The 8,643-nt window shown below is 35.1% G+C and overlaps 2 protein-coding genes across 3 annotated transcripts; both read right to left on the reverse strand.

Annotated features, from left to right (window-relative positions):
- Positions 1-6: 6 nt before the first annotated feature.
- Positions 7-1,286, reverse strand: LOAG_10373 (hypothetical protein; the record flags this gene model as incomplete). The annotated part of the gene is made up of 3 exons (XM_003145899.2): positions 1,156-1,286; positions 913-987; positions 7-147 (listed from the first exon to the last, which is right to left on the reverse strand). Coding segments are annotated over exons 1-3 (291 nt in total), but the record flags the coding sequence as incomplete, so codon positions are not given.
- A 2,110-nt stretch (positions 1,287-3,396) lies between these two features.
- Positions 3,397-5,505, reverse strand: LOAG_10375. Of its 2 annotated transcripts, XM_020448147.1 has the most exons (5): positions 5,379-5,505; positions 5,224-5,300; positions 4,921-5,030; positions 4,423-4,510; positions 3,397-4,082 (listed from the first exon to the last, which is right to left on the reverse strand). In XM_020448147.1, exons 2-5 carry the CDS (start codon positions 5,275-5,277, stop codon positions 4,014-4,016), a joined length of 321 nt encoding a protein of 106 aa, XP_020306065.1. In that variant the 5' UTR covers positions 5,278-5,300; positions 5,379-5,505; the 3' UTR covers positions 3,397-4,013. The 2 variants fall into 2 exon arrangements, with proteins under 2 accessions (XP_020306065.1, XP_020301683.1); XM_020448146.1 differs by lacking the exon at positions 5,224-5,300.
- Between the last annotated feature and the right edge of the window lie 3,138 nt (positions 5,506-8,643).

The raw sequence follows: 8,643 nt of genomic DNA on the forward strand, positions 1-8,643 counted from the left end.
AACAAACTCGATTTCACTGGAACCGAACGGAACGTGATACCAGTCGCCATGTGATTCTTTTAGATAGTTATTCAAATCCTCCTCCGAATGATCCAGTGAGACAAATACTATTTCAAATTCATCGTCGTTTACTTCTTCATAAAATTCCTGAATATGTCAAAGAGGTAATTAAACCCGTACCTCGACATATAAAATTAAACTTGAAAATTCAATTGAGGAAGCAAATCGAAACTTTCGATTTGATTTCTCCAAGAATTGCTTAATTCACTCCTCATATAATAATTGCAGTTTTTATAACGTCTCAGGCTGATATGAAAGTAGCAGTGATTATTAAACTGCACTGTTTCATTTTAGAACGCTTCCTTAAATAAAAGTTATGAAATTATATTTCATTTTAGTGCAGTTTCATATGCAGAACGAATTCGATCGCATAGTTTTATCTCACCATTTATTTGATCTCCGAAACCATTGAGTGGTTTCGAAACTTTGAGTGTCCCATAGGCAAAGTACTTTCCATAGGGAAAGCGTTTTCGCAATTAATGGAATGCACAAAATGCTTTCCAAAAACCAATGAATCCGAAGTGAAGATTTTTACAGTTCGGGAATGAACAAACATTCTTTATTCAGACCCACGTATGATTCTTGTTTGAAATGTGATGAGTTCGTTGTTTTTGTTTTTGTTTTTTGTTTTTTATTAAAAAAATGTTAAATTAGTTTCCAAGAAATTTTCACAAAAAGAAACACGACTTTTAAAAATTTCAACAATTCTTGCTTCAACTAGTCAAGGAAAAACATGTTTTGAGAGTACATGCTTGAGTCTATTTATAATAATTTGAATACATGATCTCTAAGGCCTCGTCAATTTTGTACCAGTCTACCATAACTTTAAAAATTCGGATAATTGGAAATTACTTTTAAGATCGGCGTAAACTGTCGACACTGTGGGCACCAATGCGCTGAGAAATACAATGCCACAACTTTTTTGTTCTAAAATGCGATATTCTGAGAATGAATTTGTGCGGCGCAATTTAAGAAAAAAAGGTTCTTGCAGGTGGGAAAACAACAATTCGATGGCACAATCTTCCTATTTCAGAAATTTAATATCCACATTTGCGGGTCCCCAGAAAAATTAAAGTGAATTAATAGAAGACTCACGGCCAGCGCATCACTTCCTTTCTTTACAGTACCATCAGCTTTCTTTAAATCGATATTAGCAAATAAATCTGCCATTTCTGAGTTTTGTAAAAGAACTTTCTGATTTGACAAGAACTTTTGGTTCCGCTCCTGGTAGTATGAAACATAAATAGGATAAATAAAATAAAATCCCTCACTTCTAAAGTTTTCCAATGCTTCGCAACACCCATTTCCAGCAGCATATTTTTAATGTGATCAAATTGTTCTATTAATAAAATATTAAGAAAACTTTTATGATGATTAAAGTTAGGTGATCATTTCGAAATTCCAAATTAGTAAGATGACGAAATTTGCCGTTTCTTCTACATTTTCATGAAACCTCGTTTCAGTTTTACCTCTGTTCGTGATGCAACCTAAAAAATACTGGCGATAGTCAACATATACCTCCTAAACGACGATTCTATTTTGGTTTGGACTTTGTCGAAGAAATTGCATCTCCGCTGGGTTGCTCTTTCGGTGTTACGCTGTATTTCGGTTGCTAGTTAAAGAGGGTATCGACAGAAACTTCAGAGCAACCCTAAGAGTTTACAGTAAATGATTTAGCATGTCAATACATATTCCCTCTACCGAATGATACTTAGCCGGGACATGGGAAGTACAACTAATTTCAGATATGAATTTTTTGCTTGAAATTTGTACTTGCGAGGTAATAGAGATGACAAAAATCAAAGGCCAAATATCACTTTTGTGGGAAAAGAAAGGGTAATGAAACATACAAACTTCTTGCAATAGAGTAAACAGGGAAATAAGGAGCAGAGTGCGCTTATTTTATATGCTTTAAAAAAAATAATTATTGCTGAATTGTTGTTAATCGAATTAACTGATCAGTTAACGAACCCATCATCCAAAAAATTACATAAACGATCCAATGATATTAAAAGGTAGAAAATGCTGTTATAGCATGCAAAAAAATCATAAACCAAGCTCCTAGCATATTTCTACAACGCAAATCAACAAGCAGAAAAGTGGGTTTCGTAAGCAGCGCTGTAATAAATAACGCCTTAGAGACTTATTGTCAAGGTGACGTTCGAAAATATTTCACCAACACTTCATCTGATAGGTAAGCAAACTATTATCGCAAAAATATGTCGTTAATATGTTTTTCGGAAACCCTGTAAATATGAAGGACGAAAAAGAAAAAAAGGGAAGCGCAGAATATGACAGAATTTATTTGTTGTTTGCCGCTGGAAATGAACCGCGATAACAAAAGTACATTTTAGAGTGTAATACTGATAAAATCACAGCGGAAACTTGAAATGGCTGAGTTCAGCACAAAGAATGAAATTTCTTGAGCAGTTAGAGCAACTTTTTTACAACGAAAAAAGACACCAATTCCATGTAAATTGCTCCAAAGTCTTTAAATTTGTCGTCTTCCACAAACAACATATTTACAATTTTTTACATGAGAAACATAACGTAAAGAATGGTTATGTTCACTCCGAAGGTAGAACGATCTGGCATTAATATTCGCCGGATAAACATTCAGTTAACATTTGGTTCGAGAGAAGCTCGCATTCTAACTACTAATTAGGTTTGGGAAGATGGTACTTGACGATTACTGCGATTTGCTTATTATCCATAAATACCATGAAGTAGCCACAATTCAATTCAGCAACTCTTCACTATTCTGAAGGCTTGAGCTCTAGCCTTCATACCAAACATTTGTGTGCAAATTAGAAGATAGCAACCCAGTATGTGCCAAAACAAATCCACACTGAAAATCTGAAAATCAACAGCAAGATTTCCCCATCTAATGTTTAGTAAAAAAATATATACCAATAGAAAATACGACCCCCTGGTCCCAAATCTTTGCAGAAATATCAGAGGCGAGTCAACCGCACTACGCTTCGATAAACTACATTTTGAGTCATTAATGTTGAAACTTTTGCGTACAAAAACTCTCAAACCATCTTCTAGAAGAAAATTCATGTTTCGCCACAATGCATTCAGCTACTGTGAAAAGTCTAAATTTCGAAACATTTTACTGACGAATTTTACATCTACAGATTGTATACACAATGCGATTTGGATTAAGGGAAAAGTGAGATGTAACGTAGCATAATATAACATAAAATAATATAAATACATTAAAAAATCTAGTACCGAAGAAAAAATATATTTTACAGTGTCTCAACGCTACTTTTTATCTCCCTGTAGAAACCTCATTAAGGAAGCAAATTAATTTATTTTTCAGAATTATGAGCATAGTTCCCCAAACTAACTTTCCTGTTCTAGTTGAAGTCATTAAAAACCGTGAAACATTTCACATATTCCCTACCAACAAGGCAGCCTATTGCTTATAACCTCATTTTTCTTCACGCATCATCCTTCTGAACAATGTACAAACGCATAACACACATGGGAACAGAATTAAACATTACGGACACACTGAATTTTTTAATACGAAGCGTACATCTTTATTCTTATACCTTTCAAACATTTATGCCGTTTACTGTTTTACAAAGCAGAATCCAGGAAAAAATTACGTATTAATAAAATTATCAACAAAATATGGCTTCCCGAAACGGCATAAGATGCAGAAGTCTGCACTTTGTGTGACCTAGTCATGCGTATTTAATTATTTATGAAAACTAAATCCATAAGAATTCGTACTCCCGAATCTTATTATAAGGCCCACCTTACAGACCTTCAGAAATAATGCGTTTAAAAACTTGTATTGTTAGTTGTCTTATTGTTTACTACAAATACAACATTGAAACGGAAGAATAAAATGGATGTAAACTAAAGGTAAAACATTTTCGTCAAAAAAGGAAGTACAAAAACGAAGCAAAGCAAATAATTTTACTCGCATCATTCACTCATAAAGAACCGTAGACACTTTCGTCGCTGTATGCAATGTATAGAAAAAGATCTTCTTCGTGATTTTCCTATAAATACAATTTTTCGGAAATGATCTGCCAATATTAGAAAAAATATATAATCTGCAGTGACCATCCGCATTTCAATATGTCTTGAATTTCCATCCAAATAATGGCGATCATTTTCATTGCCCCGAAGGGCCAACAAGAGAAAAATCGAACTCACAACCAAGCCAGAAACAGCAGTGAAGGGTGGTGGCACTGTCCCTTTTCCTTTCTTACCCTACTTTCCTTTTCTCTGCGTTCCTTTCTTCCGGAATCACAAAAACCAAACAAACATCGGGAAGTTCTCATATAACAGAACAGCAATTAAGAAGAGGGCAATGTGTAAGCGCAACGTGGTTTTTACCTGATATATTTGTCCCATCGTTGTCATTGTTTGAGGAATAGAGTTATTGACGAAAAAGAAAAGCGCATCCTCTGGACGTAAATGTATCCTTAAAAAGAGTGTTTCTAATCAAAAGCTATCATCAACAGATTATTTTCATCAAACATTACAGAAACATTCCTTTGCACGCCCCTTAGCAATATCACTATTTTGTTAAGTAAATAATAATAAATTAGTATATCGCACCTAAAAATAGCCTGGCGAAGCACATGTGAATGTTTTAGGCGAAGAATTCCTAACTTTTGACTGCTCTTATTTATGGAATGCTTAAAAACTCAAAAATTATTTAAAAAAAAATACTTTGAAAAAACCACTTGGGACTAAAAATTCAACTGAACTTCGTGATTACATCGCTATTCACCTACCTTTATTTTAAGCCTCTTTCTAAACTACAGTAATGGTTACAAACAAACCACTAAAGAGAAGAAATAGAAAAACGAAACACATAGTATCATCAACCTTTTTCTAATAAGGAAATAAAACTGTCCAACTGTTAAGTCAGATGGTACCAAGTACTTCTTCTTATCCAGATCGCGAAGTCGCGCTTTCGGTGCCTTCTCAACAATAACCTAGAAAATTATCCCTGATGCTGTCAGCTATCAAATAAACAGTTCATCAAAGAATGACTTTTCTCATTTACTTCTTTCCGCCACAGGAAATCCGAAATGAGCTACACACGGCGGTGTTATATTTACGAAATTATGAAGCCATGCATTGCATATAGGAAACTTCGATATTCCTTTTCCTTTTTCAAAATATAACCTGTAGATCAGTAAAACCGGAGTAAAGCGACACAAGGAAACACAAGCATGCCATATTATCATCCTCTACGGAGAATTCTGCAAGAGAGTATTAAACGTATAGGAAGTTAATATCCCTGAAGAGAAACCAAACAAAAAAAAAGACGGTAAACTTACAGGTATCCGGTCAGGGTACTTGCGTCTAATCTTTTCGCCTTCCGCTCGTCGTTTTTCGAATGGATTTTCCTCCTTATAAACCCACTTCATCGTCAACTTCTCCTTCGGTGATGAATACGCTGTAACTATACAGTTGTCCTCATATATGTCAGAATAATACATGCGGAGCGAAAGCTATGTTATTTCAGTCGATAAGAAGATACATGACATGCAAATCACCCTAACCTGCTACTTTTTCTGCAGAATTCACTTCTCAAAATAAAGACGTCTTACGGAATATGGCATTTTGAATGAAGAGAAAATAGGAAAATGAGGCATAACACAATTATTGATAATAAAAATCAAAACAAGGCTTTATGGTACTAATGGATAAAAAGACGTTCAGAAACTTCAGAACGACGATTCCAGCGATAATTTAGGATTATCAAAAAGTCATTGTGCCAACAATATGCATATTGTGCAAGCATGCAAACTTGGGACATATAATCTTCAAATGATTTATGTGGTTGACATACACATCAAAGTAACATGAAAGATAGCCGAAAAGAACAACATTCGTCTTTATTGATTGGGATATTTAAAGATACGTATCCTGAGACTAGTTTCTCCTGCAACTCACCAAGAACGACAACTTTGGACTTTCCCAAAATGTTTTGGAAACTTGTGAAACGCCGCACGGATTAATAAAGAGGATGATGTGTCGCCCAGCCACCTCTGAGCAGAACCCCTCGCACCGATCGATTTACTCTGTTCCCATTCTGCTCTCAACAGTGCGTGTCGCTCGCTATCCACACACAAGCCATTCAGACGCACTTCGTGTCATAAGGAAGCCATAGACAGTGACACGTCCATATGCTCATACATATAAACATATACATACATACATACATATATACATATATACATACATACATACACACATACATACATACATACATACATACATACATACATACATACATACATACATACATACATACATACATACATACATAAACACACGCGCAAACAAATATGCATACATACGTGTCCTATGTATATACGTATACATACACAGGTATATGCAAATAGACGTCTGAGCACATGCATATGCCTGAACATGGAAATAGGTTTCGTCGTTAGCAATAATAGCGCAAGAAGGACTGTGCGAAAGTATTGCAATTAGTAATTAGCGACGCGTCAAGCGATTTGATATCTGTGTGGCGGGAAGGACAGGAAAAGGTGGGAAAGTCAATGGGTACGGAGGAATGGTTCTTCCAGAAAGTACAATAATCAGCATTAAGACGTAGCAGAAAGAAAGCCCACGTTTTTTGACTTAAAAAGAAGCATTCTTATTATATATATAACACTTCACTATGGATTCATATTCGAAACGTGGGATATCCATAGTTTCACATACGCCTTATGTGTACTTAATATGAAATATGAAGAAATAAGTTACAGTTACCTTCATATGTAATGCATCATTTCTCTAAATCACAGAAGATTTTGTCATTAACCGTCCTTCCATTCGATCTGTGACGTACTTTCAGCTTGTAAATTATGGCTTACGATTCATCGACTCAGAATCTGAATAATCAAGGAGTTTTTGCAAAAAGAAAATGATCATTTGGACAAAAGGCAGACGAATTCACTAACTAATAAGTACACTAGTAAGCGAACAGTACAAGATGTCATCAGCCAAATACGGATGACGACAAAATAGTGAACATTTCCACCATAGATGTTAAATGATGTTACCGCGTATCGAAGGAAGATAAAGATTAGCTTACTGGTTCGACAAACAAGATCAAAATCTACAGTCAAAAACGTTGGTTCTCTTTTTGGAGGCCAAATTGGAATTAAAAAAGTCATGTTCATTCTTGGTGATCTGCTGTTCCTACAATCTTCTGAATCCCGCCAAACTATTTCATCCGAGAAGTATGCTCTGGAATAGATGAAATATCCTGAAGCTTTCACAGCTAGCTCTAGCTAACCAATGGAAGAAACGCAATTCTCCACGATAACATCCGACTACACGTTGTATAACCAACGCTTCAAAATTTAGAACTGGTTTACGAAGGTTTATCTGATCGCTGTATTCATTTGCTTTTTTTTGCTATTGCCTGTCATTTCTTCAAACATGCCAACAATTTTTTGCAAAAAAAATGTTTTTGTAATCAGCAGGACGCAAAAAGGGCTTCTGAAAAAAGTTCGTTGAATTCTAAAGCACAGAGGTAGCAAACTTATTTCCAGCAGACAAAAATAATGATTTACAACTCGAAACCACAATTTTTTTTTGTCAAGTTAAAGCTGAAATTGCCGTAAATTCGACCACAGAGGTTTACCCCTGCATGAATGAAATCATTATTAGCCACTAATAATGGCTTCGCAGAAGTTCTAGTGGGAAGTTGTCTTTCAGGCTGCTATTTGTAAAAAAGGAACTTTCTTCGGTCTTTGAGAACAAACGAAAAAAAAGAATCCGTTTTAAATAATAAAACCAACTTCCGGTAATAACGTGTTTGCTTGCAATATGTTCAAGCATAATTATAAGCTGAAAAAAAACACAATGCTGAAATTGATATATCTACCCTGATGTTTTCGATGATGAAAATATACCCTTTCCTTTTATTCATTAACACTAGCAGTTCCTCCGGATCCATTAAGGATCAACTTTGTCTGTATGATCCCTTTCCAATGATGTAAAAAATGACTGCAGATTCATGGGTATGTAGGCATTTCCCTAGGATTTACGTACATATGAATACAGTTAATTGTTCTGACTTCACATCATTGTATATATAGGCATCCACATTCCAACTCTCTATTCTTCCATCTCTTGCAGAATCGCTGATCGGTAGCAATTTGTCCTAATTATTGCCACTGCTGAAGTTTACTACAGAAAGGTCGAGATTTGTCTGTTTGCTTTCATCATCGACACAGTAATCAATCAGCAAACTACAAGACATCCATTGTATTACACATATTGTCCGAAGAGAAGAGTATAAAGCCTCATTCTTAAAACGGACAGTTTTAGAAATAAAAGGGAGTAATCCGTCAAATCATTACATAATCGGTTTTACTACCTAGTTCAGCTCCAGATTAATATAATTTATCGCTAGTCGATTACCCTTAAAAAATTGCGTTGAAAGGAAAATATCCAAAACAAGCAAATATAAATCAAAAATTGTTGTGGTGATTCCAAGATATGGAAAGTACTAAAAGACTCCTGGATGAGCCGTAACAATTTGGAAATTTAGGTTTGAACTTAATACGTACTGTCGCG

This window comes from Loa loa (genome assembly GCF_000183805.2).
Source record: "Loa loa unplaced genomic scaffold supercont3.103, whole genome shotgun sequence".
Lineage (NCBI taxonomy): Eukaryota > Metazoa > Nematoda > Chromadorea > Rhabditida > Onchocercidae > Loa > Loa loa.